We start from the raw sequence: 17,499 nt of genomic DNA, 5'->3' as shown, positions 1-17,499 counted from the left end.
AGGAGTATAGAGCACTCACCTCTTTGCTGCTGAATGGAGGGATTAAAGAGATGATAATTTCCATTATCTGGGGCTGTGTTCCTTAACTTCTTTCAGGTTGTAAGAAGCAAATTGGCTTAATTCACTTTAGAGGTTTATTGTAAAGAATATGTCCCGGTTGGCATTCATGAAAATTTGACATTATTACAGACACTAGAGTAACTTCAGTGTTACCTCTTGGTCTTCTAGTTCATTTGTTACCAACTCTAGTGTTTCCACCATTTTGATCAGTCAGATAATCTCTCCTTCACTCTACTTCTACTCGGTTTCTTAGGTAACAATGAACTCTCTAACTCATTCTTAATTTCTCTCAGCAGGAAAGGGTCAGATTGGGTTGTCCAGTTATTTATTATTCAGTTGGACAAAGCTCTCATGAGTTACCTCAAAGGCCCCTTAGATGGCCTCTGGGTTGGAAGCTGATTGCTGGTCATAGTTCTTTGTAACCAGAGTCTCATCGCACCATCTAAACTATGATGATCATACTGATAGAACTGTCTGTGGTCATTTCCTTAGAAGGAACCTGTGTGGCCTTGGTAGATATTCAGAGCATAATTTATTACTATTTATCAGTGAGTCACTGGGAGCTTTCAGTCTGAAGCAGAAGTAGAAAGTGCTGCAGATACACAGGGTATATTTCTGGTTTCCAAAAGGAATAGCCCATGGTTAACCAAAACAAATCAACTTATCGTTACTTGTCCTGGTTCAACAACCTTTTGTAGAAGTCATTATTTTAGATACTAATACCAACTCAGGCGTACATATTTCTGATTTTCATCCCTTTTAGTAGTTGTTTTTATGGATTTTGCTATAACTAATGAAGTCTTACTAAATAAGAAAGGATCAAAATGTATACTTGAAGTTATGCATGAAACAATAATGACTCTGAGCAAGAAGAAAATTCTTACAGGAAGAGTCTTTAAATCTTTACATTAGATTAAAAAAGGGAAAAGAATAGATTGTTGTGACTTGCATCCCACCTAATGATTCAAGGAGTTAGAGAAAAGCAGCTTAGAGTACACGTCTTAGCACGTTTTCTTTAGCTGGGATAGTAAGCAAGCTAAGATCCAGAGACCTTAGTGAGGATTTTTTTTTAAGATTTTATTTTTAAGTAATCTCTACATGCAACATGGGGTTTCAGAGTTACAGCCCCAAGATCAAGAGCTGCAAGCTCCAATGATTGAGCCAGTCAGGCACTCCCTTAATGAGAGTTTTACATATGAAGACCTTCTTTGGGGAATGCATATTTTCCTAGAGGCCAGGTAGCTGAAGAATGATATTTTGAGTGGTGAGTGTACTACTTGATCTTCTCCAAGAATATTGGTAAGACATTTTGAGACCATGATAAACTGGTTTTAATGTTTGTTGAAACATATGGAGAGTCAGAGGCTAGTTTGAAAGGAATTACCAAACAATTGGTATATCTTGATTTCATCAATGGCTTCATTCAACTTAGCTTCATGAAATTACGTTATTATTTTTCTCATTTTATTAAAAACTAGTGAAATCTTTTTAGTGGATGAGAATCACTGGGTTGCATGGGTAACATTACATGGTGGTCTCTTAGCTGGTTGTGCCATACCAGAAAGTGTTGTGTCATCCTGAAAGGGAGAGCACCAGGTCAGAGTCTGCGCCGTATCAAATTTACCAAGAGTGCCGCTGCCAGTTGGAAGCCTAGAGGAGAGGAGAGTTGCAGGAGGCAGGAGTGACAAGAAGGCCCAGGTGGGTCTGGATGAAGGATGTTGACAGGATTAATAATGACTGTGAGCAAGAAGAAAATTCTTACAGGAAGAGTCTTTAGAGCCCTAGGGCCATTTTGTTCTGGAATTAAGAAAGAAAATGAATTCTCAGAACCCTTCTCCTCAGTCCATTCCAGTGAGGTCAGACTGAGAATGACAGCAACTTGCTATATCTAAGAGACATTGTTTTGGAATATAATATTTTTCTATCCTCCATGGTGATTGTAGCCCACTTGGAAAGGAAAAATCTGAACGCAGTTGGAGGGTTCTCTGCTACTTTAGAGTTGTATTGTCTCTGATTTTACTTTATTTTTTTACTTCAGGTTGCTTGATTGGGGCTGTGAATCTCAAATCCAGCAACCGAACCCCGGTGGTACAGGAATTTGAAAGTAAGTACAAGGAGACTATTAGGAGAATGGGCGCCATCTAATGGACAGTTGGTAGTCTTGCAGACAACTGAGGACGGTCGGGGACACACACACACACACACACACACACACACACACACACAACACACACACACACACACACACACAGTAGTGCCAGTGATGTTCAGGTGTGTGGCCGCTCAGCAGTGCATCTGGTGTGCAGATGGGTCAGTGAAGCACTGATTCAGCATGCCAGTGGAACTCTGCAGCTTTTAGATGGGCTAAAATCTGATTCCTACCCTGGCTTTATATATGTACAACAAAGAATTTTCTTATAAGTAAGCAGAGGATTAAGAGGGAATGTGTACTCTATTTAGTAAAAGTCCTTGATAATCATCTTTATTATTTTTCTGGCTAAAATTTATCTTTTCTTAAAGTCACTTGGAGTCTGAAGATAGGTAGATTTGTAACCTGCATGAAAGACTTCTCTAAGGACAGATACCACATGTTTGCACTCATAGGTCTAATAGGAGAACAGGTGAAACCTAATGGAGGACAATGGGGAGGGGAAGAGGGAAAGAGAGTTGGGAAGAGAGAGGGATGCAAAACCTGAGAGACTGTTGAATACTGAAAACGAACCTAGGGTTGAAGGGGTGGGGGGAAAAGAGGTGGTAGTGATGGAGGAGGGCACTTGTGGGGAAGAGCACTGGGTGTTATATGGAAACCAATGTGACAATAAACTATTTAAAAAACTAAATAAATAAAGACTTCTCTAAAATTAGCGATAACTTGCAGAGTCTGGGTACACAAGTTATTGTAAAATTATTTCATATCCTCTGAGAGTTCTTTTTTCTTTTTCTTCCTCTTCTGCTCATTAGGTGTGGAACTCTCTTGTATCATTACGGATTCACAGACAAATGACCCCAGGATTGAATGGAAGAAAATTCAAGATGACCAAACCACATATGTGTTTTTTGACAACAGAATCCAGGGTATGGCCCACTTTTGTGTTCCTGTGTCCACAAGGCCCGGGCATGTACTTGTGGCCAGAGACTTTACTCTGACTGGTCCTGCATCTGTAGCCAGGATTGGTTTCTTGTTTTCTTTGTTTCACTTGTAGAAAACTCAAACTTAGAAAAGTAATGGGAATAGTGTATTGAACCTCCCCATCCCTGTCATCCAGCTTTAACAAGTATCACCTCTTTAGTGAGGATTTAGATCTCTCTGCTCATCCTTTTGGGGGTATCAGAGTGAACATTTTGCTAGGCCATCCTTTTATCATGGTCCGTGACATTTGTGATACAAGCTGTGTGACTTAATCAGAAAGATCGTGTGGGGCAGTAAGGGGACAAGTATTTACTAAACACCTACTGTGTGCCACGCTTCCCATATTGAGAAAACATTTGCTAGAACAGGTCAGCATAGGGTGTTCTTGGGTTGCATGTTCTTGGGTAGTGGGGAAGACTTCCCAGAAGTGACATCTAGGCCAAGTGATGAAGCCAGGTAACCAGTGAGGGGTAGGGTGGGGAAAGGTGTTGAGCAAGAAAGAATGTTGTGGAAAGATGTGGAAGGAAAAGGCAGCTTGGCTCAGGGAAACTGCAAGTTCTTCACCATAGCTGGGACTTAGGGAGTGGGGAGAGAAGAGGGATTCCACATAGCTGGGAAGGCATGCCAGGGCCAGGCAAGAATGAGGGTCCATACAGATTTTTAAGAGGAAAGTGCCATGATTTCACTTAGGATACTTTAGGAAGACTGACTTGCTTGATTTGTAGAGAAGAGTTTGGAGAGGCAAACTTGGAGCAGGGGTGCTAATTCTGAATTTTTTCCACAGATTCCAGAAGGGAGCTGCTGATGGCCTGAGCTAAGGTCAAGGCAGTGTAGAGAGAGATGGGGAGGGGTTGCTAAGAGCTGGCTGTGGCAAGGGAGGGGGAGGAGGAATTGCAGATGACGTGCCTGCCATGGGACCTTCCCCTCACTCTGACAGGAGGGATGTGGTAAACATTAGGGACAAATGCAGCAACTTCTAAGGGCTGGCTTCAGAGTTGTCAGAGAACCTGATAGGTGAGGCTTCAGAGGAGACTGGAGATTTTGTGGAAACAGCCTGATCTCATTCTTCCTACTTCGGGTCCACAATATCATCAGGAGTGATAGGCTTTTAAATATCTATTTTTTTTTCCCATCACCAAAGTCTCCCCCACCTCTTAATTTTGAAGAGATGGAAATATTTTTCCCAGAAAACAAGTCCATTTTCTCTGGCAACTTAGGCTGCTGTTGATAAGCCCTGTCCATGTACTTGTGATCATCAGAAAAACCAAGTGGGAATTTTCTTAAAGCACTTCTGTTTCTGGGAATTAAACATCTATTCTTAGCCAGAACAAGGGGGAGGGTATTTACACACAAAATATGAAGGCTCGAGGAAAATTTGAATCTGCTTGGTCTCGTCTCTTGCCTCAATTTAGATCTGTGCAAAAAACATCCTGATAGATTTTTTTAAAAATTTATTATTGAAATATTGGCAAAATACATTGTTCTATTAGGTTCAAGTATACAACATGGTGATTAGACAAATCTGTACCTGACTCAGGCTCACTGCAACAAGTGTAGTCACAATACAACATTATTTCAATATCATTGACTGTGTTCCCTAAGTTGTACTTTTCATCTCTGTGACTTACTTATTTTATAGCTGGAATTTTGTGCCTCTTAATTCCCTTCACCTCACCCCCTCCTCCCCTCTGGCAACCACCAGCTTGTTCTCTGTATTTATTAATCTTTTTTTTTTCCACATATAAATGCAATGGTACTTGTCTTTCTCTGACCTCACTTCACTTAGCATAATACCCTCTAGGCCCATCCATGTTGTCACAAAGGCAAGATCTCATTCTTTTTTTATGGTTGAATAATATTCTCAGTAATACACACACACACACACACACACACACACACACACACACACATCTTTGATAGATTTTTTATTTACTAATTTCTTACATGGTTGAAATTCTAATCCTCCACTAAGGACTGCTGACTAACAAACCTTCCTATTAGAAAAATGCTTTTGGGCTAGTATCCAAACTCCACACCCGAAAAACAAATAATCCAGTGAAGAAATGGGCAGAAGACATGAACAGATACTTCTCCAAAGAGGACATTCAGATGGCCTACAGACACATGAAATGATGCTCCATGTCACTCATCATCAGGGAAATATAAATCAAAACCATACTGAGATACCACTTCACGCCAGTCAGAGTGGCTAAAATGAACAAATTAGGAGACTACAGATACTGGTGAGGGTGTGAAGAGACGGGCACCCTCCTACACTGTTGGTGGGAATGTAAACTGGTGCAGCCGCTCTGGAAAACAGTGTGGAGGTTCCTCAAAAAACTATCCATAGAACTCCTTTATGACCCAGCAATGGCACTGCTAGGGATTTACCCAAGGGATACAGAAGTGCTGATGCATAGGGGAACATGTACCCCAGTGTTCATAGCAGCACTTTCTACAATAGCCAAATTATGGAAAGAGCCTAAATGTCCATCACCTGACAAATGGATCAAGAAGATGTGGTATATATATACAATGGAATACTACATGGCAATGAGAAAGAATGAAATCTGGCCATTTTAGCAACATGGATGGAACTCGAGAGTGTCATGCTAAGCGAAGTAAGTCAGGCAGAGAAAGACAGATACCATATGTTTTCATTCATATGTGGAACAGGAGAAACTTAACAAAGGACCATAGGGGAGGGGAAGGGGAAAAAATAGTTAAAGGGAGGGAGGGAGGCAAACCATAAGAGACTCTTAAATACTGAGAACAAATTGAGGGTTGATGGGGGGTGGGGGAGAGGGGAAAGGGGGTTATGGGCATGGAGGAGGGCACATGATGGGATGAGCACTGGGTGCTATATGGAAACCAACTTGATAATATACTATAATAAAAAAGAAACTGTCTTTGGAAATGTTCATCATTTGCAATAAGCATTTTGCTGTTTTTATATATTACGGTAAATCCTTCCTGCTCTTGCCATAATTCAGGTTTAGTAATGATTAGTTTGTGTTTGTGTCATTTCTCCCCTAACTCCTTCCTTTATCTGTCATTCTTCAGGTTCTTCATGCTCCTTTGAAAGAGTTACCATCTTTTTGTGCTTTAAATGCTTTAAAAATTAAGATATAATTTGTATAGTGTAAAACTCATACTTTTAAAGTGCATACTTCAGTGGTTGTTAGTATATTTAACAAAGATGTACATCTCTTACCACCACCAAATTCCAGAATACCTTCACCGGCCTCAAAAGAAATTACATCTTTATTAGCAGTTACTCCCCTTTCCTTTATCCCCTCCTCCTGGCAATCAGTAATCTCTCTGTGGATTTGCCTGTTGTGGACACTGCATAGAAATGGAAGCATACAATGTGTGGTCCTTTGTGACTTCTTTGACTTAGCGTATTGTTTTCAAGGTTCATCCATGTAACATGTGTTACTACTGCATTATATGGAAGAATATTCCATTGTAAGTAGGCCATTTTTTAAAATCCATTTATCAATTGATGTACATTTGGGTTGTTTCCAACTTTTGTCTATTATCAATAATGCTGCTATGGATAGTCATGTAAACATAATGTTTTTGTGTAAATATAAGTTTTCATTTGGGAAGGATAAATGACCAAAAGTATAATTGCTAGGTAACATGGTAGCTGCACATATAGTTATTATTGTTGTTGTTTTTAAGAATCTGCCAAACTGTATTCCAAAGTGGCTGCACCATTTTACATTCCGTCAGTAGTCTTTTTCCCCACATCCTCACTAACACTTGTGATTGTCCATCTTTTCAACTTGCCCTTCCTATGTGGGTGTGAATTGGTATCTCATTGTGGTTTTGATTTGCATTTCCCTAGTGACTAGTGATTTTGAGCATCTTTCCATGTTCTTAGTGGTCATTTGTATATTTTTTTTGGAGAAAAGTCTACTCATATCCTTTGTCCATTTTTAATTAGGTTTGTCTAATTATTTTGAGTTACAAATTGTTTATATATTCTGGATACTAGTCCTTTGTCAGATTCATGATTTGCAAATATTTTCTCCAATTCAGTGGATTATCTTTTTAAAACTTGCATATGTCCTTTGAAGCACAGAACTATTTAAATATTTTATGAAAGTCCAGTGAAGGCCAATGTAACTTTTTTTTCTGCTTGTGGTTTTGGTACCATTTCTAAGAAATCATTGCCTAATCCCAGGTCATGATGATTTATGTCTGTGTTTTTTCCTAAGAGTCAGAAACGTATTTGTTGTGTATGGTATGAGGTAGGAGTCCAATCTCATTCTCTGGTATGTGGATATCCAGTTGTCTCACCACCATTTATGAATACTGGTTGTTTTTTAAATGTTGTTTGTTTGATTTTTTTTTTCTCTTTAAATGGGGAATCCTGGCTGGAAATGATGAAGAGAAAATGAGGTCCCTGCTTTAACAACAAAGATACATGTAATGAGTCCTCTTACACACCAGGTACTATTTTGCTGCTCAGTGTCTTCAGTTCACTTCTGTTGTACGGGAGCAGAAACCTAGCCAGTCTGCAGCCTCCTAATTGAGGCATTACATGCTGGCTCCAGAAGCCACCTTCTTGAAGTGGCAAAGATGTTTTTATTTTTTATTTTTAAAGTTTTTATCTTTTTATTTTGAGAGAGAGAGAAAGCAAGTGGGGGAGGGGCAGAGAGAGAGAGAGGAAGAGAGAGACTCCAAGCAGGCTCCACACTGTTAGCACAGAGCCAGACATGAGCTCAAACTCACAAACCATGAGTTCATGACCTGAGCCGAAATCGAGAGTCGGATGCTTAACTGAGACACCCAGGTGCCCCCCAGAATGTTTTTCAAGTCTTTTTGTGTTCTGTTTCCTGTTTTCTATAGGAGATTTGGCAGGTCGTGCAGAATTATTGGGTAAAACGTCTCTACGGATCTGGAATGTGACCCGGAAGGACTCAGCCCTTTATCGCTGTGAAGTAGTTGCTCGAAACGACCGCAAAGAAATCGATGAGATTGTCATTGAGTTAACTGTGCAAGGTAGTAACTCACAGGAAGTTAAAACATGTTCTCCTTTTAAGGCCTCATGAGTCTGTCTATTAAAAAAAAAATGGGGAAGGGAAAACAAGAGTAAAGATCAGCTCTTACTTTCTTTCCTTCTAGAGCTATATCCCAGGGGGTATTGCAGGACCTGTAGAGCTGGGACTGAGTCTGGGGTGGAAGGGGAGAAGGGAAGTGGAGCTCCTGCTGCTCCCCTCCACCAGCTGTAGGAGACGCCCCTCAGGGAGGTGGCTTCAGAAATATGCTGCCGGACTCTATGTGGGGCTGAGCCTTGAGGCAGATGCAGCGGCAGATCAGAGCCTGCAGGTGGGACATGGGGATGGCAGTGGTGCAGGAATCCCTTGGCTGGTTTTCCTGTTCTTAGAGATTTATTGTGGGCTTTGATAAGAAGCCATGTTGCTGATTTTAAACCCCAACCTATTATTTCTTCCACAGTGAAGCCAGTATCTCCTGTGTGCAGAGTACCAAAGGCTGTACCTGTGGGCAAGACGGCCACACTGCAGTGCCAGGAGAGCGAGGGCTTCCCCCGGCCTCACTATAGCTGGTATCGCAATGATGTGCCGCTGCCCACAGATTCCAGAGCGAATCCCAGATTTCGAAACTCCTCTTTTCTCTTAAACTCTGAAACAGGCACTCTGGTAAGATCTCTTCTCAGAGGTGAGGATAGAAACATCTTTGTTGGGGAAGGGATACCTATTGTGGAAAGAGCCCTTATCAGGGGAGACAATGAACATTATAAGACAGGAGCTAAAAACCCATAATGTTGGAGATTCTGTGAAAAATGAACCTCTCCTCCTTTTTATAAAAAAGTTCTAAGGGGGTAAAATAAAGGAAGGGATATCTGGAGAATAAAGGTGATTATGAAGGCATGGTAAACAAACGTAACAGGTGGATGATGTTAGGGTCCTGATGTGAATAACCAACTATAAAAATCATGAGACCAACAGGGAAATTGGATCACTGGCTGGATATTTGATTAAGGACTTGGTTGCTTTAGGTACAATAATGGTACTGTAGTTATAATGTTAAGAAGTCCTGGTCTTTTAGGGATGCATACTGAAGTATTTATGGATAAAATGTGTTTATAATTTTCTTCAAAATGACCTAGTGGTGGTGGTGGGAGGTGGGTGGGGGGAGAGACAAAGCAAGATTTGTCATATGCAGAAGACAGAACTGCCCTCAGCAGCATCTCACCCGGTCTTTTACCACAGCTGCATCTTCTGTGCTGTATCTAACTACACTTAGTAACAAGCAGGTTATAACAGGATCCTCTGTATTTGTATTGTCCAAGTGCTGCCTGAGAAACAGTCATTATCAGAGTCCCTTTCCCTGAATAAAAGTAAAGCTCACATTGCATTCTGAACGTTGCTATGCTTTGTTATCTCCAAAAACCTAACGGGATCTCATTGTTCAGGAGCTCTTGGGCAAGACTGTTGGGAAAAAATGATCAGGGAAGAACCTGGACAGTGACCAGGAGACAAAAGGAAACCAAGAGCAATAAGCAGACATTTTACAATGTTCTGGACTTAGCAGCTTGGTGGGGGAGAGGGGCATGGCAGTCTCTTCTCAGTCTCCAGAGGTCTGCCCTGTTGATTAGTCTCATGGTTTACTTGTGATTTCCGGAAACAGGTTTTCAGTGCTGTTCACAAGGAAGACTCTGGGCAGTATTACTGCATTGCTTCCAATGATGCAGGCTCAGCCAGATGTGAGGAGCAGATGATGGAAGTCTGTGAGTTATTTTTTGAAAATCTCTCATCTGAAGACTGGCAAGTGGATAGAACATTTTTAATTTAATATTAGACCATCAGTTTAGACAACTCTTGTGCCATAGGTCAGCTTTCTTCTGGAGATGACTGGATTCACCAAAACCCACTAGGGGACATTGAAAGGAAAAATGAGAGAGTTCTGAGTAACAGCTAAATGACTAAGAAGTGGGTACTTGCAATATGTTTATCTCCTCAAAATAGACCTGGAGTCTTCTGGTGTTGGGAATGTATCTAATCGTGTCACTTTTAACTGAGTTTAATAAACTCCATTTCTTTGGTTATTGATAGGATTATCAAAACATAACATTGTGTAAGGGCTCCAGCAATGTATCCAGTTATAACCATTTTGTGGTAAGCTGAAACCCAGAGTTTTAGCCCCAGTGACTTTACCCGATTCTGTGATGATGCTGTCTCTAGGGTGCTGGATCTGAAGGGGCAGAGTTGGGGGCAGAGTGGGGCACACTTCCCTCCTTCCTGGCTGTAATTGACCCCAGAGCAGTGTTCTCCAAACTTGCCTGATCATGAGAATCCTTGAGTGCACTGTTTCACATACAGATTACAGGAGTACAGACTCAGTCCCCAGGGGAGGTCTGAAAGTGTCTGTGTGTAAAACATTCCAGGTGATTCTTGTCATCTGTCAAAGTTGGAAAACTGCTCCAGGGCAGGAGGAAGATTCCTGGGGTTTGCCCCAACATATTGACTCTCTAGGGATAGAGGTTGGGAATTGGACATTTTAAAGTCAGAGTTTCAGTTTTTAAATGCACACTCACATTTGAAACCGCCGCACTGAGATAAAGAATTTTAACAACTTCTAAGTTAGTTGCCTTATGTCAATGTATCACCTGCATGTTTTCTGTTGCATTTTTTATTTGCATGAAAGAAATACCCCCCCGTGCTCCAGCTGACAGGGACTAAGTACCTTTGCCCCATATACAGAAATGGGAAGGGGGAGGGGGGGTCAAGGGATTTCCTGTAAGAGGGCTGAGGCCAGGCAGCTGCTAGTGAAAGTGACGTTCTTGCTCAGATTTTTACTTTTAAGTATTGTGTGAAACTAGTTCTCTTCCCCCAAATAATCCACGGCAAAGGGAATCCCTGGAAATAAGGAACTTTTTCTTCTTTGAGACTCCTGGCTCTTTATTCTGTCTTTATAGTGAAACCATTTCCTCCATTAATAATATTTTCAGGGATTTAGCCAGAGGATTTTAAAGCCTTTTATACAACGTTAAGCCCCTTTTAATACAGCGTTAAGTGTAACGGCATTTCAACTGTGGAGGTCTCAGTAGTTTTACAAGTGAGAGCAGGGGTCTGGGGTCCTGTTTGTTCCGGGCTAGAGTTTAAGTGCTCTCACTCTGCTCTGCTGGCTGGGGTAGGCATGAGGGGGCAGGGCGGGGGAGGGGGAAGGGTAAAGGAGGGAGGCACAGTGGGTTCAGGGGTTTTTATAAGACCAGATAGTGTGTATCTTCCCTTCCCTCCCTCCATCTTTTCTCCAGATGACCTGAACATCGGCGGCATTATTGGGGGGATCCTGGTGGTGCTTGCTGTTCTGGCCCTGATAACAGTAGGCATCTGCTGTGCATACAGACGGGGTTACTTCATCAGTAATAAACAGAATGGTGAAAGGTGGGCCTGTCTTCTGTCTTTAAGTGACAAAACCAAAGTCTAAGTTGGCATCCTATGAAAAAAATCAGTAGTCACTGAAGTGCTTTCTTCTCGAATTTCAGTTACAAGAGTCCAGGAAAGCCAGATGGAGTCAACTATGTCAGGACCGAGGAGGAGGTAAGGAAAGAAGTCTCAGAACCTAGAAATGGAGGTCTTCTCATCAGGGAAAATGACATTCCTCCTTGGAAACCCTCCTGATACAATGTTTCATACACTCCTTGTATCATAGTTGTGAGGCCTCTAGTAGATATTACTTTTGAAGAATGGTTTCATTTGATTTGTTGTGCCTTAAGTTTCTTCTTCAGGAAAACAATGATTAGACTGATTTCAGCTGTCCCTCTTCCTCTCCCACTCGAGCCCCTGGGTTGGTAGAGGATAGCCGTGTCTAACCCTGTGTTGGCCTTGCAGGGTGACTTCAGACACAAGTCATCATTTGTGATCTGATATCGATGGTGTGGCTGAGGGAGCACATGCAAATACCTCTACCAGAAACTCCTATCAAGAGCAGCCCGGGAGCCAAGTGCACTTGGACAGAGCTAGACACTTGCGCAAAAGCTTTTTGTTTGGCCAAAGTTGACTGCTACTCCTTTCTTACTTTTTAACAAGCCACATAAATAAAAGAAGTTTCCTCCAGCTGGACACAGTCATCATAAGGAAAAAAAACTGCATTTCACTGAGGCTGATCCCCAGTCTATTTCTGACCTGGCTCCTACCTGTACTCTGTGAGGCTCTTGCTCACAGAAGCTGGGCTGGGCTGGGCACTGTGGGCCTGTGAGGCCAGTGTATTTGCCACTCACTGACATAAGCCAGGGTGAGCCCCGTGACAGGGGCCACAGGGCAGACACATAGCACCAGCACTGCCAGACTTGGGAGCATGACCCACCGCGAAACCCTGCAGCTGTAGTTTGAACCAGCCAGTCCAGAAAAGTGGAGTTTTATGCAGTGACCTTGTTTCATAGCTGCCCACAGCCAGCGCTGCACTGATGGTTCTTAGAGGTTCTGTTAATCAGTATTTTAGTGTTCATTTTGGAAAATCTCTTTGGATCAGAATTTTATTGAAACAGGTCAGGAAGATACATTGTTTGTTGGAAGAAGGGATCCTCTCACCTGTAGGAACCCTGCTTGTCCTTTGGGGAGTGGGGCAGATGTGTGATGTTCAGGAATTAAAGAAAACCCTTCATCTTAGGAGAAATCTGAAATGGTACTAAAATCATGTTCTGCTTTTCTATGGGTGTTTATTTTATAAAATTTTACATTCTAAATTTTTGCTAAAGATGTATTTTGGTTATTAAGAAGAAAATTTCTATTTAAACTGTAAATATGTTGTCAGTGTTAAATAACCTATTTTTTTAAAAAATTTCAACTTAAGGTAGGAGTTCCAAGCTACTAGTGTTAAATTGGACAATATCAACAAATAAAGAGTATTTTAACCCACGAAATCCTCTTAAGGGGGTTTACTGGAACATTCCTTTTTTTCACCTAAGTATCAGCATTTTTCACAAGAGAACTTATATTGTCTATACATCAGACCATTGTTACTTAGGAAACCTTTAAAAAACTTCTGGTTGAATAATGTCAATATCTGTTTGTGTCCCTCCTAAAGACCTAAGGAGCTCTAAGGTTATCTTTGAATGGACTCTTCACTCCAAACTACCTGTTCCCAGAGACCCCCCAGAACGGCGTGGACATACATGTGAAGTGTCAGCCAATCCCCGGGCTTGAGTCTCGTGCCCCACTCTAAACCGATGCTGGCTACTAACACGAAGGCTAGCCAGCAGGTGCACTGCCATCCTTAATGCCCAGACAGTGCCTCTGTGTTGGCTTTGTCAGGTTGGACAGTTCTAAGGTTGGACACTGCAGGAAGGGTGGGTGTCCTCCCTTTGGTAACCCAGCCTTTGGGTCCCCTGTGACAGAGCTCTTTTTGGCTGTGGATGGCTCATGAAACAAAGCAGCTACTGCTGTTTGGTTTTAAAATTCATTTTATTTATCTGTGTAGTTCCTAAGACTGTCCAGGGCCAAAGGCAGTTATGAAATCACCTACAATAATGTTTTTTAAGAAAATGAATTCCACGATTCCTCTTTGCCAGGAAGAAAGCACAGAGACACCACAGGTTGCGTCTCGCCTCACAATAAACCATTATGTGGCGGTAGGGAGGCCAGCCTTTTGAAGCAGGTTGGGTAGTGCAGCCAGGGCAGAAAGCCTGATGGTGAGAAAAGTGAAATGCCTGAATCAAGGCCATATTCTGATTTCGATTTTAAAGTCTTTATCTACTCAAGACACGGCTGCTCACTGTGTGTGGGACATTAGAAACATTGTTCAAAAGCCTTTGTTCTTCAAGAGCAGATGTTCTTGCCTCAGATACTTCGCTGTGTTAAACTCACGATGCGAAGCAGGTTGAAGGAGCTGCTCGGAGGAGTGCCCCCCGTTCCACTGGGTGCTTACAGGATGGGTTTTATGTGGAAGGGTGTAGTCAGTCATCTTGGGATTAAACTTCCAGTGTCTTAATTTTTTGTACTTTGGGGTTTTTTTTAATTGAATACTTGAGACTTCTGTTGACTTTTCTAAGTGACGTGAATTCTTTGCCATGGGGTATTTGGCAGAAGCGGTGGGCAACTCTTCATATTTGCTTAATGGTACCCATCTTCTTTTGTGTTTGTGTCTTGAATGTTTAGACTTAACACTGCCCTTCATCTTCACCGCCCCCCGTAGAAAGGCATAGTGTCCCTGTTCTCTAATTGGGGAGCAACACTTTGGCTGCCATATTGGTTGTCATAGTGATGGGGTGGCCTTATCGCCTCCCTTCTTATGACCCTGAAACCTCCTATCCTAGTGCCATGTGAATTGTGTCTGACAGAGAGAAGCGGGTATGGAGTCTGGGAAGTAGTTGCCCAATACTATAAAAATGTAGGCCAAAAAGGAACATTCATGTGTTTTTAAGATGTGAATGTGACTGAAAACTCGAAGCCTCTACAAGGGTATTGTGGCCTTTGGTGTGGCTGTTGCTGTACATAGAGACTTGTACTAACACACCTAGAAGTTGCTATTTGTAAAACCTCATTTATAAAGGCTTTAAAAAAAAAAGCTGCCTCATTATTTCTTATATGCTCTTACCTTGGGTTTACCTCTTTTTCCTGGCATTTTGTTAAGCAAATACACTTAAGATGGCACAGCCCCAGGTTTAAAGAGAGACTGCCATCAAGTACCATCTACCTGATCTGGAGAGAAGTCTTTACTCAAGAACACCGCTCTGTGACTTCCTCTGCCAATGACACATCCATGTTTGTCACTGTTCATACATGGGAGAGCTGAGGGGCAGAGCACAATGACATTCTACCCTTCAGATCCAATTACCACATTTATTAAAAAAAAAAAAAATAGCAACTCAGTAACCCTCCACTTTTGCTTCTGTAGTCCTGGGATTAAAAAGTGAAATGACTACAGTTCTTCCTGGTCACTCATGGACAGTTGTTTTAAGATGACCCAATAGCAGAAGACACCAAAGTCATTCCCCCTCGTGGGAGCAGTCTTTGTGGAGGTTAACACAAGCCAGCATTAGTGCAGGTGGGCCAAGACCCCGGGGTGGGGGAGACTTTGACGAGCAGGCCTGCACTCACACACTAAGAAGGATGGTGCTTTTAGGAAGCAGACAGCTTCTGTCCGGAGCAGAGGCAGAAAGACAGGAACTGAACATGATTGACAAAGGGAGGCTTTTTTTCCCCCCCTAAAAGGAAAGTTGGGTTTTATTATTCTTTTTTTCCTTTTCTTTAAACAACAGACATTTACTTCTCACAGTTGTCCAGACTGGGAGGGTTTTATTATTCAACATTTCATGTAAATTAAAATCACTACCAATAAAAGCCCTGTTCTAAAAATAGGAATATTCTTTTGAACATAGAAGGCTGTATTTATGTTTAAGCTTTATTATTCCATTTTAGAAAGCTGTACACTTTAAAAACTTCCAATTTATAAATAAGAATAAAAAAAATAATTACAATCAAACTTTCATCATTAGATACAGGAAACTATGTAGGGAATTCCAAACAGATAACAGAGGCCTCATTTATATAAAAGAAAGCTCATCTGTTGTGTTCCTCAAGGACTAGAATACAGTTTACGAGAGTGAACTTGATACTTTCAAATGGAGTCAGGTTAGAATATTAAATAGCTAAGACGTTTCTCTATTATTTTACATTTTTTTTTACCACATATTTCATAACGAGACATGTGAAAGGCTGGTCAGCCACACGGGTGAGCAGTTAAGGGCTGGAATCACAGGAAAGGCTCTGGCATCACACACGACAAGCTGCGCTCTCCCTGAGGGTGAGGGACGTGGACTCTGCTTTCGCACAGGCAGGAGACAGGTCGTCAGAGCCCTCGCCTCCCAGACACTCCCAAACACACAGTTTTAGTTGGCTGTTTTCAGGGGGGTCTTTCGGAGTGACCTCCTGCTAGGGGCTGGGTTATCTTTATTTCTGGCTGGGGACTTCACATTCCACTGCTGAGGCTGTGGGGCCCTAGGGAAAGGAAAGAGAATTACTCTAGAACTAAAGATAGAACCCTGACAAAAACATTTACCTCAAAAGGAACTCTCTGTAAACTTACGGGTTATCAGGAAGTGATAAACACAAAATGTCATTTCCTTGACACTGGGCTTCAATTTTCTCTGAAAGGGAATCAGACACAAGCAAATTCAGATTTCCTAGTCTCAAAAGCAGCTAATACATCTGACAGGAAGGGAACTTGCCTTTGACTGAAGAAGGTGTCCTTGGTGTGACTATGTAGCTGACTCCTGCTCCAAATGTGACATCACTGATGGTCCCTGGATAAAGGGGAAAACAGCACCATTAATGAAAAGCCAGTAGGAGACAGACATATATAAAGTCACTGGAACAAAGCCATGGAGCTTCTGCCACAGTTTTATTCTGTCACTTGTATCAGACTCCAAGTGCTGTCAAATCTAAATCCAGGGGCCGTATCAGGCCTCAACTGGACTTTTTGCAGGATGAGACTTCGTCTTCGTCTTCCTGATGACACTCATCCCATCCATGGTCTCCTGGCTCTCTCCTCCTCTGACCTGTCCCTCCTCAGACAGCTTTACTGGCCCTGTGTCCCCACTGCTCACTGCCTCTGGCTTCTCACCCACCTCATGTCTCCTGTTACTGCCAACAGCCAGTGACCCCCAACTCCATCCAGCTCTGACCTCCCTCCGGAGTCCTGTGTTTCCTACCCCTCACTACACTCCCTGAAGACGCTTGGCCAACTCCTTACCCCCGCTCCTCAGCACATTCCTTCTGAATCTCTTTCCTATTGATGGTCTGTCCAAGCTGGGAATGCCAAGTGGGAAAAGCTACTTCACACTTAATGAGTAACGGGTCACATCCACCTTCCTCCTGTCTTCTCCCCCTTCTGCTGCCTCCTCTCCTCCTCCCACCCTGACTTAGCACAGTCATCTCCACCATGGCCTCCCCTCCTTCCAGTTCCCCCCTGGGAGGCAGGGAGCAGACTCCTATCAGACTTGATTGGAATTCTGGCTCTGGGTCTTACTAGCTGTATGACTTACTCTAAAACCTCAAGTCAAATACCTGCCTCAGGGTTATCAGGATTAAATGAGATTTATGTTAAGTCCTTAACACAGTATTTGGCACAAGGTAAGTGCTGAAGAAAGGCTAACAATTACTGTAATTTATTAGCGGTTATTCCCTATGTCACTAGAATTAAGTTTAAAGATCTAGTGAGGTGGCTGCTCTGCTGACCCATCCTGAGGGCTCAGTGTTCTAGAGGAGGCCTTAAATCCAGCCTCTGTCCAAGCTGGACACAGCAATCTCTGTGTGAGCCAGCCCCACGCCGTC

The 17,499-nt window shown here is 42.3% G+C and overlaps 2 protein-coding genes across 4 annotated transcripts in view; one reads left to right on the top strand and one right to left on the bottom strand.

The window, feature by feature from the left end:
• Positions 1 to 14,155, top strand: part of JAM3 (junctional adhesion molecule 3) — a 76,895-nt gene extending 62,740 nt beyond the window's left edge. For all 3 annotated transcript variants that reach the window (XM_029956347.1, XM_029956349.1, XM_029956348.1), the window contains 8 exons: positions 2,099 to 2,164; positions 3,022 to 3,135; positions 8,051 to 8,203; positions 8,660 to 8,862; positions 9,854 to 9,953; positions 11,481 to 11,610; positions 11,712 to 11,766; positions 12,058 to 14,155. In XM_029956347.1, the coding sequence (XP_029812207.1) occupies positions 2,099 to 2,164; positions 3,022 to 3,135; positions 8,051 to 8,203; positions 8,660 to 8,862; positions 9,854 to 9,953; positions 11,481 to 11,610; positions 11,712 to 11,766; positions 12,058 to 12,093 (857 nt within the window). In that variant the 3' untranslated portion in view covers positions 12,094 to 14,155. The remainder of the gene's footprint in view (positions 1 to 2,098; positions 2,165 to 3,021; positions 3,136 to 8,050; positions 8,204 to 8,659; positions 8,863 to 9,853; positions 9,954 to 11,480; positions 11,611 to 11,711; positions 11,767 to 12,057) is intronic.
• A 1,290-nt stretch (positions 14,156 to 15,445) lies between these two features.
• NCAPD3 (non-SMC condensin II complex subunit D3) overlaps positions 15,446 to 17,499 on the bottom strand; it is a 64,459-nt gene continuing 62,405 nt past the window's right edge. The window contains exons 33-35 of the mRNA XM_029956346.1: positions 16,395 to 16,469; positions 16,253 to 16,313; positions 15,446 to 16,164 (exon numbers count right to left, since the gene is read on the bottom strand). Of these exons, the coding sequence (XP_029812206.1) occupies positions 16,056 to 16,164; positions 16,253 to 16,313; positions 16,395 to 16,469 (245 nt within the window). The 3' untranslated portion in view covers positions 15,446 to 16,055. The remainder of the gene's footprint in view (positions 16,165 to 16,252; positions 16,314 to 16,394; positions 16,470 to 17,499) is intronic.

This window comes from Suricata suricatta, chromosome 11 (genome assembly GCF_006229205.1).
Source record: "Suricata suricatta isolate VVHF042 chromosome 11, meerkat_22Aug2017_6uvM2_HiC, whole genome shotgun sequence".
Taxonomy (NCBI): domain Eukaryota; kingdom Metazoa; phylum Chordata; class Mammalia; order Carnivora; family Herpestidae; genus Suricata; species Suricata suricatta.
Note: the sequence above shows the minus strand (reverse complement) of the source record. Positions and strands in the feature narration are given on the sequence as shown.